This window comes from Oncorhynchus nerka, linkage group LG19, assembly GCF_034236695.1.
Source record: "Oncorhynchus nerka isolate Pitt River linkage group LG19, Oner_Uvic_2.0, whole genome shotgun sequence".
NCBI classification, from domain to species: Eukaryota; Metazoa; Chordata; class Actinopteri; order Salmoniformes; family Salmonidae; genus Oncorhynchus; species Oncorhynchus nerka.
The window spans coordinates 24,090,534-24,113,396 of NC_088414.1; the positions used below are offsets into that span (position 1 = coordinate 24,090,534).

Consider the following 22,863-nt stretch of genomic DNA (forward strand, 5'->3'; position numbering starts at 1 on the left):
TTGACTCAATTCAAAGTTATTTTGAGATGCCAAGTTGTGAGTAAATATCTATCTTGGAGAGCTTGGTTTCATACCGGCTAGCAATTCTGTTTTTTTTTATGGACCGATGCTAAACTGACAGCTATATGAGGTTAGGCATACTTCATTTAATACGTTTCACACGTTGGCTTCGAAACTAAAAGTCCTACAAGGGACTCCTCTTTACACTCCCCCTTTCTCGTGTGTCGTTGCGGTTTTCTTGCGTTGGTGCGAGTCCCCCTTACGTGGGTCCCTATTGCAGTGAGGATCCAGTAGTTGGAGTTCTAAACCTAGCCCAAGAGAGGGAGCGCAAGGAGTGAGCTAACAGAACTAGAAACTATAGGTGCATTTTTACTCTATCGAACATCGCTTTTGAAAGACTGTCACTTTTACTGCCCTGGAGCCATCTTTCCAGCCTTTTTAGTATAATAACGCCCTCGATCCCCGTCTGAAAACTCACACACGGTCGTGTCAGCTGGCATGAGCTAACCCACCAGACATGGAAACCAAACCTTTCATGTCATTGGGTAAGTTTTTCATCAATTAAAAAAAAATATATTATTGCAATATGGGTATTTGAGATTACAATGTTACAACGTTTAGACTCACGCAGTGCTGACGAGCAATGTTGTCATTTATGCACTGCGTTTTGAAGCGTCAGAAATGAGTAGGCTAGCCTAATTGCGTTCATGTCAAATTATAATAATGTTTAGGTTACGTTATGCGCAATATATGGAAAGACACATAGACTTCTTGTTTGTAAATATCAAAACATTTTCTCACCGTAGCCTATGTTTTACTGAAAAGAGAGAAACTTGAGTTTGTTGGCTTGTTAAATATAAGCGGCTGCTACTCTCCGGTGTACCACACTCCTATCAGAGCTGATGACATTCGATTGATTAGGGTGACATCTCATTCAGGAAAATTATAGCCTACTCTCTCTTTCAGTAGATTTAATATCTGAGTATTCTGCAAACTATTGTCGATTAGCATTTTTATGGCACTTCCAGCTAATTTAATTTAATCTAAGGAGGCTATAATGCAAAATTGTATGGTAGGCTATTTGAAAATCTATATTTACCGGGCAGAGAAACAAACCTGGCTAAATTGCATTGCATATGCACTTGAGAAATAGTTTATTATATACTTAAAAACCTCCATAGCCTACCTTTGGTAGCGAACTGTTGTTCATGGTAGACTACCAGTATACCGTTTTTACAGTAAGTACATTAGTCTACGCGCAATGGAGTCGATACAATCGGCTACAATAGCCTGCCACTGAAAGTGTTCAAAATGGACTGCACACTCCTTGAGTAAATACCAGCCAGAGAATACAACTGTAGGCAATAGGCCGACGTTTACTAGAGGTATTTATTTGAAGAGGCAAGCATGCTAGACAATGTAACCTTGCACAATTGAATATATGCCATATATTCGTCGCAAGCCAATTTATTTCCACCCAATGTTTTGAAGTCGTGTATGAGTAGGTCTTCGAACGATAAGAGGGTGAGGGTTCACTCAGAAAGTTGATACTGGGCGTTGGAATGATTTGGGGTTCAGACTTATGTTGTTGCGGAAATTAAAAGCCATTTTGCACTTATTGCTTATCAATAACAAGTCCAATTTGATTTATTTTATTCGATAAAAAAAAGTTGACTCTTTTAAAGCAATTAAGTAATGATTGTAATCGTAGATGTGTGGAAATGTACACTATTGAAATGTATACAATGTTGTTTTTATTCTATTATCCGTATTATGGCTACAACATGTTAAGAGCATGTGTATGAAAGACCATTTTTGGTCATTCGTTATTAAGTTGTTTTTCACATAACCCGTTTTCTATTGCAGTTCAGAATTATGTTAATTGATTGTATTGCTTCAGCACTGTACCCGTTTTCATTACAGCACTCAATTATGATGATGAAAATTATGATTACTATGATTTTAATTAGCATTATTTTCATGTAGTAGAAATTAGCCATATATAGTCTAGGCCTAGTATCTTTTTGTCCTAAACTGTATGAGAAAACAACTTAGAACTTATATTATTTCAACTTAGAATGTGGATTTATAGGTATTTTAAGTCCCGTAAATGTATTTTAAGTCCCTTAAACACACACACACACACACACACACACACACACACACACACACACACACACACACACTTACGGTATAAATCATTAATACTCAGCTACTGTATGTCTGGTGAACTGTATAGAGCACAACTTGTCCCATGTAGCAGAGACATAGCTCAGAGCTGTAGGCAGCCATGTTATTGTGTCTGCAGGTCAGGGGCGCCTCATGTTACACCTTGACACATCATCAGCCCGCCTGCCCGCCACCGCCAATATGCACAGATGAGAGGCACAGGGACGTCTGGGATATCTCTATCTAATTACACACCTGATCACTGACACTGTGACCACACAGGCCTTTATATGACTTATCAGACATACATCTCACATATCACCATGCCAACTTTCACATAGACATGACAGGTTGCATTTACAGGCCTGCTGTAGTTTCCGTGTCTCCATATTAAAATCAATTACGGATTTTCCCCAAAATATTTACAGACCCATCATAGCATGGAGCCTGTGTGTGTTGTAATGAAACAGTAATAGCAGTGTAATAGTTGAAGTGTTTTATTAATCAGCATCTCGCTATGCTTCTTCAGTACAGCCGAGGTTTTTATCACTCTACACTGTTTCAACATGCTGTATCAGCAGGCAATTCTTCGTCCGTTCTCGATTGGTCGGCCCTTAACTCGGGATTTAAATACAAACTTTCCCCAAACTCACTCTAACGCTCTGATTGTTAATTGCGCACTTCAAGGACACCACTAACTCTGATAAGCCCTGGAATGTATTGATTAGCTGTTCGCTCGATGTAATTATCTAGAGTTGTGCTGCGTTAGGAATTCAAACATGCCACTGTTTTGAAATGACAGCTAGAGTATTTTACAGTTATGGATTGATTGCCGGCTGTGATGATTACTTCCGGCTTTTGGCATGGTATGTTCTCTAGGGTGCTAGCTAGCCGCCGGAGCCTGTTTTTTTTTTCATTTTCTTCTCCCTCCTCACTTAAAGCTGTGAAGAATGGAACGGTGACCGTGAAAACAGACAATGTCTTCATTTTGTCAAAGGAATTTGAGCGTGGCTTTCACAATGAGCCAAGAAACCATGTTTTGAAGTGTAGAGTGTCTTTTGCCAGCGAAGGCTTGATTTTGTGAGAAAGGGTTGTAAATTTAGCTTCGTGTGTTATAAAACACAGAAAGGGATACTGCCTTAAATAGCCTGTCTGCTCCATAGAGCAGACCCTGTAATACCTGAGATGTACTATGTTATCTATGACTAGAGATAACTGAGGATAACTGACCTCATATATCCTAATGTGTACTATGTAACATGAGTTTTGTGACACTGTTTCAACGGAGTGGGGACACAGTTGAGGTCAGGAGATTGTCTGTAGCTTCAAATGGGTTTGTGTTGTATTGTTGATTTCATGGGACTTACTGGATGTAAATAAGAGGTATTGCTTGTAGCATGACAATGATGGTGAGAAAAATATAGATTAACTCGTTGGTAGGGTTTCCAAACTGGCTGCCGCGGGGGATTTTACCCCCCCCCCCCCATGTTTTAGTTAAATATCATATCTGTTTGGGCCTCTTGCGGTCAATTTGAAGACTAAAAATGATTTGTAATTATGTTCCGGCCCCCTGACCATCCGCTCAAGAAATAATTGGCCCGAGGCTGATTCTAGCTGATGATCCCTGCTCTTAAGGGATCGGTTAACTATTAATTTTTCTATTTGATGGGACCAGATTGGACAGAGACCTGTTGGTGGATGCCAGCATGGCGTTGGCCTTGGTGTTACACTCAACCCTGGCTTTAGTCACTGTAAATCTAAAGAATCCTAGTAGTATGCAACGATGTCTGGTATGGGCTGCTTTTCCAAGTGTGTCCCAACACCTCTTACTGGAGTTGTTTATGTTATTCCTAGTACCTCTACAAGTCAAGGATATTCACTTTATTGTAGTTGTGTTTGTTTGAGGGGCCTATTTCAGGAACAGAAGGTAACCCCCCACCCCCCCCCACCCCTCGTCTTCCCACCAGTGAAGTTCATGGTCGTTGATGAGAAAGTGAGATTCATGGTTGGGGGGGGGTGGAGGCAGAGGGTGGGAGACAGGGTGGAGGGGGCAGGCTGCATTCCTCTCCTGGCAGTAATTCAGTAACAAAGGTAATACCAGGAGTGGGTGTGTGTCTGTTGGGAGGAGGGAAGCGCCTTGGCCCAGTTTGGCTTTTACAACCGTCCAGTTTTGCTATCCTTTTGAGAGGGGGCTGCAGCTGTCATTTTTATTGGAGGAGGTTTATAGCGAAAGTTAATGGCTTAAAGTGACAGCTCTCGCTCTTTCTCCCTGACACTCTCTCCCCCACACACCCCCAAGCCTCACTACTCCTTCAAATCAAAGGAAATGTGCCCCCCTCCCCTCTCCAGCTACCTCCCTCCCTGCTGGCATCAGAACCAAATGTACAAGAGAGAGAAAAAAATAGAAATATAATTATGAGCGCAGCTGCAAATTAATTTGTAAATGTTTTTTTACTGAAAGTTAAGTGCCTTGAAGTCTAGACTGCCACTTTTCATAGAATATCTGCGCTGCTGTACGTTAAGCATGAATGTTCTGCTCTGAGAAGCTGTGCACATCAATGCTGATGATCATATGTTGTATCACACCAGTCCCAGCCTGTTTCTGCTCTCATAACAATACTTATCACAAACTGCTGCTGGTGGGGCTTTAAACAGAGATGGCAATCGCTCAAACGCTCATTCATTATTTGTGTTTTGAGCCGTGTAGGTAGCAGGAGAGCTTTATCGACAAGGGCTGCGCAGGACTTTGAACCTCAAACCTTGACCTCTACCTCCTGCTTGCTTTATCATTGGAGGAATTTTGCTTTGGGCATTCAATATTTTTTACCAGCTTTTTTCAGCTTTCACCATTCTAAGACCGCTTCGTTCCTGCTGCACTGCTGAACATTTGTTTTGCATTGACCGTTTTCAAAATGTGCTTTCCTCTACATCAGCTGGCAATTTATTCCTAAAGATTATTCCTATAGATTATTCCTATTCCTGCATTTCAGGACCCGTTCTGTTTGTTTTGCAGCTGAGTGAGTGTGAGAATGTGTCGGTTCAGTTCTGTGGGACTGAGATTATTCAGGATGCGTACAGCCGCTCGTTTGAAGCGGAAACAGTCTCTGTGGGGATTTGAACAGATCACACTCATAATTCACACAGAGAGGAAGGTCGCTCTGCCCTCCTAGCCAGAGATCCCACTGCTTTATACTGAGAGAGAGAGGGAGAGGGAGAGAGAGAGGGAGAGAGAGAGAGAGAGAGAGGGAGAGAGAGAGAGAGAGAGAGAGAGAGAGAGAAAGAGAGAGAGAGAGAGAGAGCACTGTCCTCTAAGGCAGGGTTTCACAAATTCGGGCCTGGGGACCATTGAGTGTAGGTTTTGTTCTTTCAAAAAAATGCATGTATTTTGTTGGACATAAAAAAACGGTAAGAACACCAGGAAATAAGCTCTAATTGAGTTTAATTGTGGAAATATGTTACCACGCATAATAGAGAGACACGTGATCGTATACAAATATAAGCAAGGTTTGTCATGATTATGTTTTAGTCAAATATTATATCTGTTTGGGATTCTTGTGGTCAATTTGCAGTCTGCAAATGATTTGTAATGATGCTCCAGCCGCCCAACCATCCACTCAAAGAAGAATCTAGTTGATGATCCATGCACTTATTGTTAAACAGCCATCAAGGACTCAAAAGAACAGAGTCGTCGTCCCTGGCCAACTTTATTTAACTGAAAATCTCTTGAAATGTGTTCTGAGTTGAATTGTACCCTGTAAAAAAGCTTCTTTCACGGTGCTCTAATACAGGTAAATTGCTTGTAAGTTCAGTCGAAAAATAAGTTGTGAATTAGTCATGAGAGCTGATATGGTTATTCACAATAACATCGGTGTTGATTTCAGATTTTTTAATGCTCCTTTATGATCTGTACATTTTTTAAATAAGTAATTTCACATTAAAGACCTTTAAGTCTACCGAGGAACACTGATCAAAAACAAAACGAGTGATTTCTCCATAAAAACCATTTAATTATAAGCTATTTTAAAACTAGTATTTGTCTATGTTATTTCAGCAATGGTAATGCAGCCCTATTATAGCTTGGTTAAAATAAGAATATGTTGTTTTTAAGTGTTTATCTACAGTGTATATCTGACAAATACCGGTTGAGCTATTATGAGTCAATTTAAAAATGATCACAAGCTTTGATGAAGCGTTTGAAGTCTTTGCTCTCACCAGAGAGTGAAAGTGACTTGGCCTTTACATGGATGCTCACACACACACACACACACACACACACACACACACACACACACACACACACACAAAACCCACAGAGAAACAGACAGAAGTAGAAAGGTGAATTTATCATCACAGGTTTCCTATCAGGTATCCTATCAGATGTTACTAAGACAAAGATGTGTTGGGACCTTCCCCACCTCCAGCCTGCAGCGTGCCACTACATCTGTCCCCTTAACAGGCGCCAACCAGAGTCCTTTGATGATCAGTGTGCTGCAGGCCAGAAGGCCACAGTAGCAGAGCAGCACGTCTGTTAGCCACTCTGCACAGGTTAGGGGAAGGTGCCATGATGTTCAGCCTCAGACAGGAAGCAGAGAGGTGGAAGGAATTGGCACAACGTTGTGGGCGGAGGAATGGCACAGTGCATGGGCAGACCCAAAGGTTCCTTAACCGCTGTTTTTATCAAGCAGACACCAAACACACACACTAGAGTTTATATTTAAGCCCTGCACTTACATAGCACATCATTCGCTATTGTTCTGGTGTTGTGTTTCTGATGTTTACTCACAGCTGAAAGATGACATCAAAAGGAGGCAGCGCAAGACGGTATTTGTTCTTGTTCTGGGTTCGGCTTTTGATTGCATGGCTGCTTTCTTTAGATGTTTACGGTGTTTAACTGTTATGGACTGCATGTACAGAGTGTGTACCTACCACCGCGTCTGCAGCAGGAATATATGCTCCAGTTAAACAGAGTAATGTTGTGTGCTTTGGCATTAAGCACGGATCTGTGGAGCTGTCTTGAGTATTTTAAACATGAATCTTTAGGGATATATCTGGATATAATGTGGAAGGAGGGAGGGGGAAACTGAGAGGAAGGGGGAACGAGTTGAGAGGTGAAAAGAGAGAGTGAACAGAGTGGAGTGAGTGAATGAACAGTGAAGAGAGAGAAAGAGAGGGGAAAATGAAGGAAAACAGTGTTTCGAGGTTAGTGGACAGTTCATAGCGGTATATCTACTCATACTCGGGCTTACAGTGGGGCGGCAGGGTAGCCTAGTGCTTAGAGTGTTGGGCTAGTAACTGGAAGGTTGCAAGTTCAAATCCCCGAGCTGACAAGGTACAAATCTGTCGTTCTGCCCCTGAACAGGAAGTTAACCCACCGTTCCTAGGCTGTCATTGAAAATAAGGATTTGTTCTTAACTGACTTGCCTAGTTAAATAAAGGTCAAATAAAAAAACTTTTAAAAAAACTGTGGTGTGCTTAAAACAACCAGTCAAATGAAGGGCCATGATTGTAATTAGGATCCATTACATAAACTACCCAACGGTCCTGGCAATAGAGATACGATGTGGAAGGTCCAATGTAGCCATTTTTACCTCAGTATCAAATCAATTCTGCGTAACAGTTAAGTACCTGTGATTGTTTTAAATTCAAATGGTCAACAATAAACAAAAATGGCTTCTTAGCAAAAAGCAATTTCTCAAGCAATTTATTTTGCTAGGACTGTCTGGGAGCAGTCTTAATGCAGAGGGGAAACTAGCTGTTATTGGCAGAGAGGTTTGGAACTCTCTTTCCTATTGGTCTAATTATTAGCACATGTCATCAGGCAGGTCAAAGCTCCATCCCACCAAAACAGGCAGAGATTTCCGGTGGTCTTTTCAAACAGCTCATACACTTAAAGGGCATTACCATAATGTTCAAAAAGTTACAGTGTTATTCCAACATCATATAGTGTGTAATATATATAAAACACAGGAACATGGTGTTCTTGGCTGCACTAGGCCTTTAAGATGGCACATTTAAGATCATATTATTATGACACGATGTATACCCTGAAAAACAACATGCCCAGTTGGGTTCTAAAAACATAAATAATAATAGTAATTTGTTGGTGTTTATATTTGTCCTATTTCACACATGTACGTATGTATTAAAGGCATGTTCTAGAGTCATTTAAGTATTTGTGTTGTTGTAGCATTTTTTCCCGCAGATTTTCTAACTGAGAAAACGAAAAGTGTGATTGACTGTTTGTTGACACCTCAGAGATGTTTTTCCCGCTTCCGACCAGACTACCTCAGCCCCCTCAGTTCTGACGCGCGAACCCACATACACTCTCTAGGCAGGCAGAATGAGAGCCTGGAGTGCTTTGTCACCTGTGGTTAAACACTTAGCCGGGAACGTCTGCTTTCAGGCATACTTTCCACAGAGGTGGAAGGGTGTTGAGGAGGAGGTGCTCTGTCTGTCTACCTGTAAAAACAATATTTGGGCCACAGTGCTGCTTACTCTAGACTGGAGCAGACAGCCTATACATACAAGTCTCACCCCTACCCTTGAGTGGATGTGGTAGCGTGATAGGTGAGCTGATGGTGCTGCTAAATCATTCTACCCCTCTGCCACATAGGACAAAGAGCACGGCATGTCTTATGTTCCATTCATTAGCAACCACTATGCTGAGAGTAAGAGTGAGAGAGGGAAGGAGAGGGAAAGAGCAGAGACACAACATCAGGTGACTATTGAGTTCCCTCTTTACTCCAGGGAAAACGTTGTTCACTCCTATTATGTTGGAGCCAGAATGTGAATAGGTGGCTGGGTGACAACTCACCCCTCCATATCTTTTTTCTTTGCTGTAGACGTAGACATGATGACTTTCTTTTGTCATATTGCACGTAAATATCATGTTTCACACACAAAATGACACGCCGTCTTCATTAGATCAAATGAAGCCGTGCCAGGAACAACCCTCAGAACTAAAGAGCACTCGTGTTGGAGTTTGTTATTTCATCCTCTCCAGAAAGACTTGAAAATAAAAGAGTTGAGCAGGCAGGCAGGCAGGCAGGCAGGCAGGCAGGCAGGCGCTGGCCATGTCTTCTTCATCTGTGTGTTCTGCATACCACAGTGCTTACTTTCCAGTGCCTGCAGAAATGACAAGTTCAAGTGTCGCTTTCAGGATGCTTTCTTCTGTTTCAGCCTGGAATGAGTAACAAGAGACCAGTTCAGATTATATAGGCCAGATCAGAGCCAGACTAGAGCTGGAGGAGGGTGTGTGTCCTGTGTGAGGCCTGGTTGTGAGCAGCAAAGGGCAGGGAGGCTCAGACTGCCTGTGTGTGAAAGTCAGGGGTTGTGGCAAGGTCACGCTCTGTGGGGGAAACACCAACGCTTCTGCTGCTTCTGTCTCGGCGTGGAGGTGAAGAGAGAGAGCGGGAGGGAAAAAATGAAAACAGGTAGAATAATATCAGTCATGGACACAAGGGAGAGGCAGGGAGGTTTCCATTTATGTCTTGCTGTACAACAGGTATCATCAACTAGATTCAGCCGCGGGCCAATTATTTCTTGAGCGGATGATCGGGGGGCTGGAACATAATTACAAATCATTTGTAGACTGAAAATTGTCCGCAAGAAGCCCTAACAGATATAATGTTTGACTAAAACATCATTTGTTTGTTAATTGATTCGGTTAGAGATAAAGGGATGCTATTAATCGCTATCTTTCTTTCTTTCTTTCTTTCTTTCTTTCTCTCTTTCTCTCTCTCTGTCCCTCTCACTTTGTGAAATGAGAGAGACTGCATTGGGTGTTTATTACAGGATCCTGGAGGATGCTACTCTGCCCTCATGGCTATTAAACCCCTCACTGAAAAGGTGGCATCAGGGGGAACTGTTATAAAAAGTAGGGTGGGGTTGGGGGCGCAGAGGAGAAAAGGCCTGGGGGTTGGAGAGAGAGGAAGTCCTGGAAACGGTGAGCGGAGCAGAGGAAGGGGAAAACATCTGGAGCGCTTCAGCTGAATATTTTGGCAACATCTGGAGAAATTCCCTGGAATTTAACGGTCCACTCCTTTGATTTCGTTTTTTTATTTTTTTATCAGTCCTGTTTTCATCTTCAAAGTTCTAGCCCGGTGTTGCAGGCACGTAAATGAAGGGGAGTCTCCCGTGCAGGTTGAGACATTCCACACTTTATAGTTGGCCAAATTGGGCCCATGTGACTAGCTCCCCTTTGTGCAGGCCGGGCTAATTAAATGGCACAGAAGTGAGAGGGCGTCCGGAAGGCTGTGGAGCCAGACCAGACCCGGCCCGGGACCAAACACAACTCCTCATAAAAGCCTTACCTCCTTACCTCCTTACCTCCTTACCAGTTCCCGCCGTGAACACTTTGAATAAAAGCACACAGAAACATTTTCAGATATGTTTTCTCACCAGAACCAAAGCAAGGAAGAGAGATGTGAATTAAGTTTTGTTGATTATCAAAGGCACGATCACCACGATTGAAAAAAACAAACAATGTCCGACCGTTGTGTTGACCGTGACTCAAAAGCAACACCATTAAATCCTGGTTTATTTTCATTGAAGAGGACGTACAGGGAGAAGTGTACTATCCCTCCTTTGAGGAAGGAAGTCTCCAGAGAACACAACAAAGACCTTGTATCGAATCAACAACTTAAGTCAGCAGCGTGCTGCTGCAGCTTTCATGATTCTTCAGTACGCCACAGCACAGCGGCCCATTAGCATGGAACATTAGCAATGCACAGGAAGGCTTTTGTCTGTCTCTCTGGTGATCACACGAGTCATTTTCTCCTCTCATCAGTGCCAAGCCTCTGTTCATTAGTCATTAAGATTCAGGAGAAGCTTAGAGGAGTGCCTCCTGTTTTACCTGCTGCCTGCCTGTGTAGGCTACACACGGATGTGTGTGCTGGGAGCTCTGCCTGACAGGCAGGTAGGTAGATAGAAAGCTAGCGCTGAGGTACAGAGGTACATGCTAATACAACGGCGGGGCTGATCAAAAGAGATGCATCATGGTCTCTTTCTGAAGGGCTCAGCGAAGCCTTAGCCCCCTGAGAAACACGCAGACAGGAGGAAGGAGCAAGTCTCTGATCAGAGGAGAGAGAACAGGGGAGAAAGAGGGAGAGGGAGTGAGAGAGAAAGAGAGAGGAGGGACAGAGAGAGAAGGAGGGAGAGAGAGAGAGAGGACAGAGGGGGGGAAGAAAGGAGAGGAAGATGAAGAAGGAAGTGTGTGGGAGAAAGAGGGAGAGATGGATGGAGATGGAGAACATGAGAGAGAGATTCAAATGATGTTGCTTGTATATGAGGGGGGACTAAACGAAAGCTAGGATAGGCTGTGCTGTGAAGGTACAGTACCACTCATCTCATTTCATGTCTTACAAGGGCTGAGAGTGGTGTTATACAACTTATTAGCCTCTCAGTCACTACTCGCTACTAAGAGCTAAGGGGTAGAATAAGAGATGTGACCACGTGTCCTCTCTTTGTGATACAGGTATATTAGCTTGTCTTTTCCAGCATAAATTATGTCTGCCTTCTACCTGTAAGTCATCTCAATCATTAAATGTAATACACATTATTTCACAATCCTGCTCTGAAATGTTTGATATCTATCCCTATCTATCTCTGTCTCTTCCTCCATTTCCATCTCTCGTTCCCCTGAATGGAGGGAAAAAACCCAGCCAGTTGGTTAATCGTCTCCCCCTCCGTCTGTGCGCCAAGCTATTTTCTCTGTGTTGCTGTGCAGATGGCCTACATCTTTCTGCCTGGCTGACTCGCCAAGCAGCGTGGACAGGCTGCTCTACTCCGCTTTGCAGGCGCAGCATCGCTGAGCCTCCTGTGTGTGTGTGTGTGTGTGTGTGTGTGTGTGTGTGTGTGTGTGTGTATTAGTTCTCTGTGAATTATTTATCCTCCTTTCCCCTTTTCCACGTACTGTAAACACATCTCATCTACATACCTACATGCCCATCCACATCTTTCCTGGAAAGAGGGACAAGACCCTAACAGCAGATAGAGACAGCAGGGGGGGGGGGGGGGGGCTCGCCAAGTCATTCCCCAACCTGTGGCTATTCTGTACATATTAATCTATGTCCAGTTCTCTGGATAATGAATGACCTTGCAGGGGCCTGTCTGCTTGCCCCGGCGTCTCTTTTTGATCCAAATTGATGTTGTTGTACGGCTCCGGCTTTCTGAGAGGACCCTCCACTTCCACCTCCTAGGCAGATCTGATGTTCTGTCTCTCTAACTCAGTATGTGTTATTGGAGATAAGAGTTTTTCCCCTCCAAGGCATATTTGATATATCTGTCTTCTCTAGCATGCTGCAGGTACAGACAGTGACATACACTGATGATAAAGGCAGCTCTGCTTTTCACACACAATAGACAACTCTCTCTCATCAGTTATTCTGTAAGAGTCATTGACTTATTAGCCTTCATCGTTAAAAGGTGGTAAATGCCAGTCGTTTGAGGCCAGCTTTCTCTCTTTCTCTTTCCTCCCCCTGCAGTCGAGGGCCTACGGTAGACATTCCTCCATACCCTATAACAACAAGCAGTTTGATTATTATCTGTTGTCATTAGATGTGTCTGTCGCCCATCCCCAACCCCAGACAGACAGACATACAGGCAAACTGAATGGCAAGGCTCTGATCTAAATTAGCTCTGCTGTTTCCGAGGCTAATGACCTGACAAACTCGGTCAAACCAATGATACCCAGTCACCACATGTTGTGTGGGCGTTGGGTCATTATCCCTGGCACATATTGATTCAATAGAGCGGCGGTGGTTCCCAAACAGTTAGGGGTAGGCGGGTTGTAATAGTAGAATGAACCAGGTGCAATTTTGAAATTGGGTATTGCATCATCAGTTCCTCTTGTCATGTTAGTCAGATGCAGACCGTAGAGAGCCATTTATAACTTGTCAGAAATCAGATCAACTAACCCATGTCAGTTAACGTTTTTATTGAGTTTTTTAGCACAGATTTTATTTGTATAAAAAAAGAGAAAAAAAAGAAAATGTGATATTCAATTGGTAGTTACAGTCTTGTCCCATCGCTGCAAGTCCCGTACGGACTCGGGAGAGAGCCGTTCATCCTCAGAAACCAAGCCTCACTTCATCTTGACACTCTGCTCACATAACACTGCGATGCAGTGCCTTAGACCGCTGCGCCGCTCTTGAGGCCCTAGCCTATAGATTTTGTTATCATTTTTTTGTCACTCAAATATCACATGAATACACATTAGACATGGTAAAATGTATAGAATTGCAAGAAAATTTGATTTAAAACTGCAACATTTTCTTTGCGCCCCATGACAAAATGTGTAGAATTGCAGGAAATAAGCTTTAAACCTGCACGTGTTATGGAATGAACAGTGCTTGTGCCAATAGACGGGGCGCGGGATGTTCCCCAACGCTGGAAGGAGGGCCGAGTGAAAAGGTTTGGGAACCCCTGCAATAGAGGACTGTTGGTTAAGTCTCTGTTGCCGTTATTCACTACTAAAGTAGTGAATGTGTTAGTTGAATTGGTTAGATTCCTGTAATTGTGCTCTGTCACATTTCAATTAGTTCCCTTCTTCTCTCTCTGAGCTCTTTGAAATGACCATGGATGTGAATGATTGGTATCCCACAGGCCTGGCACCAGGGGATTCAGTGGTCTTATGACCAGCTTAGCCTCTAGTCCTCTGCATGATTGGCAGCTAATGTTTCCTTTTTCAGTGGTGATGGTGATGGATGGAGGGTTGGGTGGTAGGTACCAGGCACCCTTGACATTTGCCTTTCATTAGATGTCACCCTGCATTACATGTGTGTAATGCAGACAGGCACCCACCCAGACAGGCACTGAGATGTCACTAGCAGCATGGTCGTGGTGCTGTCTAATATTTTGAGCCTCATCTTGGTTCTTCGTCTTCTGTATTGTCTCACTATGGACCTGTAGCTACAAGACAGAACCCCCTCACTGTGATCCACTTCCTGATATCCCAAGCACTTCTGTTTCCTGTCTCGGAAATGCCCAGTCATGTTCTTCGTTCACTCTTCATTTTAGCTGTAGACTCTGTACCACCTAAAAAACTGCACCGTGCACCGGACTGTGATATCCACATCCCCCATGAAAGAAAAAATTGAACAAATTAAATTTATATTTGTTTTATAAATGACCACATGCTGTAGAAATGAAACCCTCCCTGCGGTCCATCCCAGTCATGTGACTTGACCTAGTTCTCTCCCTCCCTTTTCCTCTCTCTGCACTCTCCCTTTCCCTCTATTTCTCTCCCTTTCCCCATCCCTCTGTCTCTCTCTCAAGCTCTCGACTGTTAAATATATAATACATAACTGTTTTTATCCATGTCTGTATAAATTGTATATGTAATTAGGTTGTCCTTATTTAATTCCGAATGTGTATTCTTGTTATTATCCCTTCTCATTGTGAAGCTCTATTCTATTGACTCCCTCTAGTTTCTCTGTTCTGTTCAATCCAAGGACTTCATGTGAATGGACTGTTTTCATAGATTGTGTCAGAGCGTGTAAGGTGTAATATTCACTGTGTGGATGCACTCTTTGGCTCAGTGGGATGTGGGTAATTCAACAATAACAGAATGAGGCTGAGACTCAGTGGGATGTGGGTAATTCAACAGTAACAGAATGAGGCTGAGACTCAGTGGGATGTGGGTAATTCAACAGTAACAGAATGATGCTGAGACTCAGTGGGATGTGGGTAATTCAACAGTAACAGAATGATGCTGAGACTCAGTGGGATGTGGGTAATTCAACAGTAACAGAATGAGGCTGAGACTCAGTGGGATGTGGGTAATTCAACAGTAACAGAATGATGCTGAGACTCAGTGGGATGTGGGTAATTCAACAGTAACAGAATGATGCTGAGACTCAGTGGGATGTGGGTAATTCAACAGTAACAGAATGATGCTGAGACTCAGTGGGATGTGGGTAATTCAACAGTAACAGAATGATGCTGAGACTCAGTAGGATGTGGGTAATTCAACAGTAACAGAATGATGCTGAGACTCAGTAGGATGTGGGTAATTCAACAGTAACAGAATGATGCTGAGACTCAGTGGGATGTGGGATGGTAATTCAACAGTAACAGAATGATGCTGAGACTCAGTGGGATGTGGGTAATTCAACAGTAACAGAATGATGCTGAGACTCAGTGGGATGTGGGTAATTCAACAGTAACAGAATGATGCTGAGACTCAGTGGGATGTGGGTAATTCAACAGTAACAGAATGATGCTGAGACTCAGTAGGATGTGGGTAATTCAACAGTAACAGAATGATGCTGAGACTCAGTGGGATGTGGGTAATTCAACAGTAACAGAATGATGCTGAGACTCAGTAGGATGTGGGTAATTCAACAGTAACAGAATGATGCTGAGACTCAGTGGGATGTGGTAATTCAACAGTAACAGAATGATGCTGAGACTCAGTGGGATGTGGGTAATTCAACAGTAACAGAATGATGCTGAGACTCAGTGGGAGTAATTCAACAGTAACAGAATGATGCTGAGACTCAGTGGGATGTGGGTAATTCAACAGTAACAGAATGATGCTGAGACTCAGTGGGATGTGGGTAATTCAACAGTAACAGAATGATGCTGAGACTCAGTGGGATGTGGGTAATTCAACAGTAACAGAATGATGCTGAGACTCAGTGGGATGTGGGTAATTCAACAGTAACAGAATGATGCTGAGACTCAGTGGGATGTGGGTAATTCAACAGTAACAGAATGATGCTGAGACTCAGTGGGATGTGGGTAATTCAACAGTAACAGAATGATGCTGAGACTCAGTGGGATGTGGGTAATTCAACAGTAACAGAATGATGCTGAGACTCAGTGGGATGTGGGTAATTCAACAGTAACAGAATGATGCTGAGACTCAGTGGGATGTGGGTAATTCAACAGTAACAGAATGAGGCTGAGACTCAGTGGGATGTGGGTAATTCAACAGTAACAGAATGAGGCTGAGACTCAGTGGGATGTGGGTAATTCAACAGTAACAGAATGATGCTGAGACTCAGTGGGATGTGGGTAATTCAACAGTAACAGAATGATGCTGAGACTCAGTGGGATGTGGGTAATTCAACAGTAACAGAATGATGCTGAGACTCAGTGGGATGTGGGTAATTCAACAGTAACAGAATGATGCTGAGACTCAGTGGGATGTGGGTAATTCAACAGTAACAGAATGATGCTGAGACTCAGTGGGATGTGGGTAATTCAACAGTAACAGAATGATGCTGAGACTCAGTGGGATGTGGGTAATTCAACAGTAACAGAATGATGCTGAGACTCAGTGGGATGTGGGTAATTCAACAGTAACAGAATGATGCTGAGACTCAGTAGGATGTGGGTAATTCAACAGTAACAGAATGATGCTGAGACTCAGTAGGATGTGGGTAATTCAACAGTAACAGAATGATGCTGAGACTCAGTGGGATGTGGGTAATTCAACAGTAACAGAATGATGCTGAGACTCAGTGGGATGTGGGTAATTCAACAGTAACAGAATGATGCTGAGACTCAGTGGGATGTGGGTAATTCAACAGTAACAGAATGATGCTGAGACTCAGTGGGATGTGGGTAATTCAACAGTAACAGAATGATGCTGAGACTCAGTGGGATGTGGGTAATTCAACAGTAACAGAATGATGCTGAGACTCAGTGGGATGTGGGTAATTCAACAGTAACAGAATGATGCTGAGACTCAGTGGGATGTGGGTAATTCAACAGTAACAGAATGATGCTGAGACTCAGTGGGATGTGGGTAATTCAACAGTAACAGAATGATGCTGAGACTCAGTGGGATGTGGGTAATTCAACAGTAACAGAATGATGCTGAGACTCAGTGGGATGTGGGTAATTCAACAGTAACAGAATGATGCTGAGACTCAGTGGGATGTGGGTAATTCAACAGTAACAGAATGATGCTGAGACTCAGTGGGATGTGGGTAATTCAACAGTAACAGAATGATGCTGAGACTCAGTGGGATGTGGGTAATTCAACAGTAACAGAATGATGCTGAGACTCAGTGGGATGTGGGTAATTCAACAGTAACAGAATGATGCTGAGACTCAGTGGGATGTGGGTAATTCAACAGAAGTAACTCAGTGGGATGTGGGTAATTCAACAGTAACAGAATGATGCTGAGACTCAGTGGGATGTGGGTAATTCAACAGTAACAGAATGATGCTGAGACTCAGTGGGATGTGGGTAATTCAACAGTAACAGAATGATGCTGAGACAGAATGATGCTGAGACTCAGTGGGATGTGGGTAATTCAACAGTAACAGAATGATGCTGAGACTCAGTGGGATGTGGGTAATTCAACAGTAACAGAATGATGCTGAGACTCAGTGGGATGTGGGTAATTCAACAGTAACAGAATGATGCTGAGACTCAGTGGGATGTGGGTAATTCAACAGTAACAGAATGATGCTGAGACTCAGTGGGATGTGGGTAATTCAACAGTAACAGAATGATGCTGAGACTCAGTGGGATGTGGGTAATTCAACAGTAACAGAATGATGCTGAGACTCAGTGGGATGTGGGTAATTCAACAGTAACAGAATGATGCTGAGACTCAGTGGGATGTGGGTAATTCAACAGTAACAGAATGATGCTGAGACTCAGTGGGATGTGGGTAATTCAACAGTAACAGAATGATGCTGAGACTCAGTGGGATGTGGGTAATTCAACAGTAACAGAATGATGCTGAGACTCAGTGGGATGTGGGTAATTCAACAGTAACAGAATGAGGCTGAGACTCAGTGGGATGTGGGTAATTCAACAGTAACAGAATGATGCTGAGACTCAGTGGGATGTGGGTAATTCAACAGTAACAGAATGATGCTGAGACTCAGATTTTTCACTTTAAAATGTACAGTATGTCACACAAAAGAAGTGATTGCAAAGTTAAACAAACCACAAAATGTCGTGCATAAGCAGCACTTTTAACAATAATAATTAAAGAAAAACATTTTACTTGAAGAACAGTGCAGATGCAAAGTTTGGTAACAGAATGACAGTTGGTTCTGTTTGTGCCGTCATTCTGTTACCAAACTTTGCATCTGCACGATTCATTTCGTTACACTCGCATTAACATCTGCTAACCATGTGTATGTGACAAATAAAATGTTATTTTACTTGATTTGATTCATATGTGCCAAATAAATGATCTCCAGCTCAGCTATTGATTTATTTTGCTAACTTGCTAGCTAAGTGGCTAGCTTGCAAGATCAAGCTTCTCGGTTACATCAGAGACAACCAATACCCTCCTGGATACCCTCTTGGGCTCCCGAGTGGCGCAGCGGTCTATGGCACTGCATCTCAGTGCAAGAGGCATCACTACAGTCGCTGGTTCCAATTCAGGCTGTATCACATTCGGCTGTGATTAGGAGTCCCATAGGGCGGCACACAATTGGCCCAGCGTCATCCAGGTTTGGCCGGGATAGGCCGTCATTGTAAATAAGAATTTGGTCTTAACTGACTTGCCTAGTTAAATAAAGGTTAAAATAATAATAACATACATATATATATTTAAAAAAAAAATATATATATATATACATGAAAAAATGTAGGTCCCTGCTACCTACATTTGTTTTGTGCCCGAAATGTTTTAAATAATATGAATATATGTATTATTTAATAAAAAAGAAATAGCGCCCCTTGTGTGCACTGCCAGTAATACTGTATACCCCGGTATGGTACAGGAACGGTATGAAGGTATGTATATACATATAGATACCGCCAACCCTACCTTGTGTGCACTGCCAGTAATACTGTATACCCCGGTATGGTACAGGAACGGTATGAAGGTATGTATATACATATAGATACCGCCAACCCTACCTTGTGTGCACTGCCAGTAATACTGTATACCCCGGTATGGTACAGGAACGGTATGAAGGTATGTATATACATATAGATACCGCCAACCCTACCTTGTGTGCACTGCCAGTAATACTGTATACCCCGGTATGGTACAGGAACGGTATGAAGGTATGAACATATAGATACCGCCAACCCTACCTTGTGTGCACTGCCAGTAATACTGTATACCCCGGTATGGTACAGGAACGGTATGAAGGTATGTATATACATATAGATACCGCCAACCCTACCTTGTGTGCACTGCCAGTAATACTGTATACCCCGGTATGGTACAGGAACGGTATGAAGGTATGTATATACATATAGATACCGCCAACCCTACCTTGTGTGCACTGCCAGTAATACTGTATACCCCGGTATGGTACAGGAACGGTATGAAGGTATGAACATATAGATACCGCCAACCCTACCTTGTGTGCACTGCCAGTAATACTGTATACCCCGGTATGGTACAGGAACGGTATGAAGGTATGTATATACATATAGATACCGCCAACCCTACCTTGTGTGCACTGCCAGTAATACTGTATACCCCGGTATGGTACAGGAACGGTATGAAGGTATGTATATACATATAGATACCGCCAACCCTACCTTGTGTGCACTGCCAGTAATACTGTATACCCCGGTATGGTACAGGAACGGTATGAAGGTATGTATATACATATAGATACCGCCAACCCTACCTTGTGTGCACTGCCAGTAATACTGTATACCCCGGTATGGTACAGGAACAGTATGAAGGTATGTATATACATATAGATACCGCCAACCCTACCTTGTGTGCACTGCCAGTAATACTGTATACCCCGGTATGGTACAGGAACGGTATGAAGGTATGTATATACATATAGATACCGCCAACCCTACCTTGTGTGCACTGCCAGTAATACTGTATACCCCGGTATGGTACAGGAACAGTATGAAGGTATGTATATACATATAGATACCGCCAACCCTACCTTGTGTGCACTGCCAGTAATACTGTATACCCCGGTATGGTACAGGAACGGTATGAAGGTATGAACATATAGATACCGCCAACCCTACCTTGTGTGCACTGCCAGTAATACTGTATACCCCGGTATGGTACAGGAACGGTATGAAGGTATGAACATATAGATACCGCCAACCCTACCTTGTGTGCACTGCCAGTAATACTGTATACCCCGGTATGGTAGAGGAACAGTATGAAGGTATGAACATATGGATACCGCCAACCCTACCTTGTGTGCACTGCCAGTAATACTGTATACCCCGGTATGGTAGAGGAACGGTATGAAGGTATGTATATACATATAGATACCGCCAACCCTACCTTGTGTGCATTGCCAGTAATACTGTATACCCCGGTATGGTAGAGGAACGGTATGAAGGTATGTATATACATATAGATACCGCCAACTCTACCTTGTGTGCACTGCCAGTAATACTGTATACCCCGGTATGGTACAGGAACGGTATGAAGGTATGAACATATAGATACCGCCAACCCTACCTTGTGTGCACTGCCAGTAATACTGTATACCCCGGTATGGTAGAGGAACGGTATGAAGGTATGAACATATAGATACCGCCAACCCTACCTTGTGTGCACTGCCAGTAATACTGTATACCCCGGTATGGTACAGGAACGGTATGAAGGTATGTATATACATATAGATACCGCCAACCCTACCTTGTGTGCACTGCCAGTAATACTGTATACCCCGGTATGGTAGAGGAACGGTATGAAGGTATGAACATATAGATACCGCCAACCCTACCTTGTGTGCATATTTTTCTCCCTCTAGCTTTACAAGCATGGTACACACTGCTTGAAAGCTTGTGTGAACGACGACCATTCCGTTCCGCAGCACACTCCTCTGGGTGTGAACGTTTCTAAACCATGCCTTAAATTGATTTCTTCTTTTTTTTCTTGTCGTCTTCTCAACATTGTGTGCTTTATTGTGGGAATAACAAGCTGTTTTCTGTGGGCACTCTGGCACAGCCCTTGGTCACCGCATGTCATGCCGCGTGTTTACACTCAAGACCGTGATGTGGCCCAGTTTACATAATCTCAGCACCAGGAAGTTGTGAAAGAGAGAAGTGGGTGAGGGGGTGTGGAGTGGAGATGGGTCCTGGGAGAGGAAAAGGGACACCGGAAAGGGCCGGAATACCAGGAGCAGGAATGGCGTGGACTTCCCAGAAATGACCACCGCTGCTAGCTCAGGAGAGAATAATAGAGATAGCTTGCAGGCTGATTGTGTGTGTGTGTGTGTGTTATAGTCTGTGGCTTGTGGACTCAAGCGTTGATACTAGGGTGTGTTTGCTCACCTTTTGGTCCAGCCTCCATTCCATGTAAACAGCCGTCACGCTTTGTGCCTCACGTTTGAAATATTCTTTCTCATTCTGATGTACCCTTGGCTTTGTTAGTTTTTTTGAGTGTATTTGTGTGCCTCTGAGTGCAAACGTGTGTTATATGTGTGTCTGAAGGGCAGAAGAATTAAAGGGCAGTCAAAGAATTGTCTCTGCAAGTCGACCTGCACAGCACTGTCCTTGTAAAGAGAGATAGATGTTAGCCGCCAGTAAACCCACACACATTCCCTCTGCTGGGTGTTTCCCTGAGACAAGCAGGCCTCTTTGGCACAGTCTCAAGGGAGAGGGCCTGTCAGCCCTTTGGAATGCGTGGCATGTAGCCATTCCTGAAGAGCGCTCCGGGATCAGGCAGGGGTCCAGGCGCAGGGATGGAAGGGGAAAGACCTGAGGGACTGTAACACCTCCCAATCCTACTGCATACTAGGTGGTGGGATACACTTCAAACAGAAATATCCTTTCCTCTTCTCCTCTCCTCTCCTCTCCACTCAATACTCACAGTATCAGGATACATCAGGAAATAGAATGCCCCTTTCATGTCAGTTGAGGCTATGCATGATCTAGCCATTTATGACCCACTGACCAGTAGATGAGTAGGGATCAGATGAAAACTGATCTCCTAGAACTGGAAATCATCCATGAGCTCACTGACTTTCCTTCCCCCAGACAGCCAAGCGCTTAACATTTGAAGCGTTCTCAGTGGGATATAGGAAGCTGCCGGGTCAAAGTCTCGACCAAACAAAGACTGTAATAGTAAGGATTTAAGACAGACCAATGTTGACACAAAGAAACAAGGCCCTGAAGTCAATAGACTGGTCTTTACAGAGGTATGGATACGTCAGTTTCAGTCAGAGACTCAATCTCAGTTCTCTGATTAACTCTCTCCATCTATACTCTGTTTTACGGAATCATGGTTCTCTCCGAATACAATGTCCCCATCTATTCAACCAGAGGAGGTCTTGTCCATCGTGCAGACAGAAAGAAAGAACTCTCCGGGAAAAAGAAAGGCAGAGGGGTTTGTCTCATGATTAACAACTCATGGTGTGATAGTGGTAACATACATGAACTCAAGTCCTTTTGTTCTTCGATCTGGAATACCTCACCATTAAATGCTGACCGCATTGCCTCCCTAGATAATTTTCTTCGGTCATCGTCACTGCCGTGTATATCACCCCCCCCTCCCCCAAACCGACTCCACAACGGCTCTCAAGGAACTAAACTGGACTTTGTGCAAACTGGAAACCGCATATCCTGAGGCTGCATTTATTGTAGCTGGGAAATTCTATTAACACATCTCCTGTGATACACTCACAACACAGAGCCTGAATCATTGCTACTCTCCCTTTATCAGGAAGAGGAATCACTACCACTCTCCCTTTATCAGGAAGAGGAATCATTACCACTCTCCCTTTATCAGGAAGAGGAATCATTACTACTCTCCCTTTATCAGGAAGAGG

General features: G+C 43.4%; 1 protein-coding gene across 5 annotated transcripts in view; it reads left to right on the top strand.

The window, feature by feature from the left end:
• The first annotated feature begins 267 nt into the window (after positions 1-267).
• The window catches only part of LOC115146915 (retinoic acid receptor RXR-alpha-A-like), a 169,258-nt gene continuing 146,662 nt past the window's right edge, over positions 268-22,863 (top strand). For 4 of the 5 annotated variants that reach the window (XM_065004806.1, XM_065004807.1, XM_065004810.1 and 1 more), the window contains exon 1: positions 269-545. In XM_065004806.1, coding sequence (XP_064860878.1) covers positions 518-545 — 28 coding nt within the window. In that variant the 5' untranslated portion in view covers positions 269-517. Of the gene's footprint in view, positions 546-22,863 lie in introns of all 5 variants that reach the window. The other variant, XM_065004809.1, reaches the window with a different exon arrangement.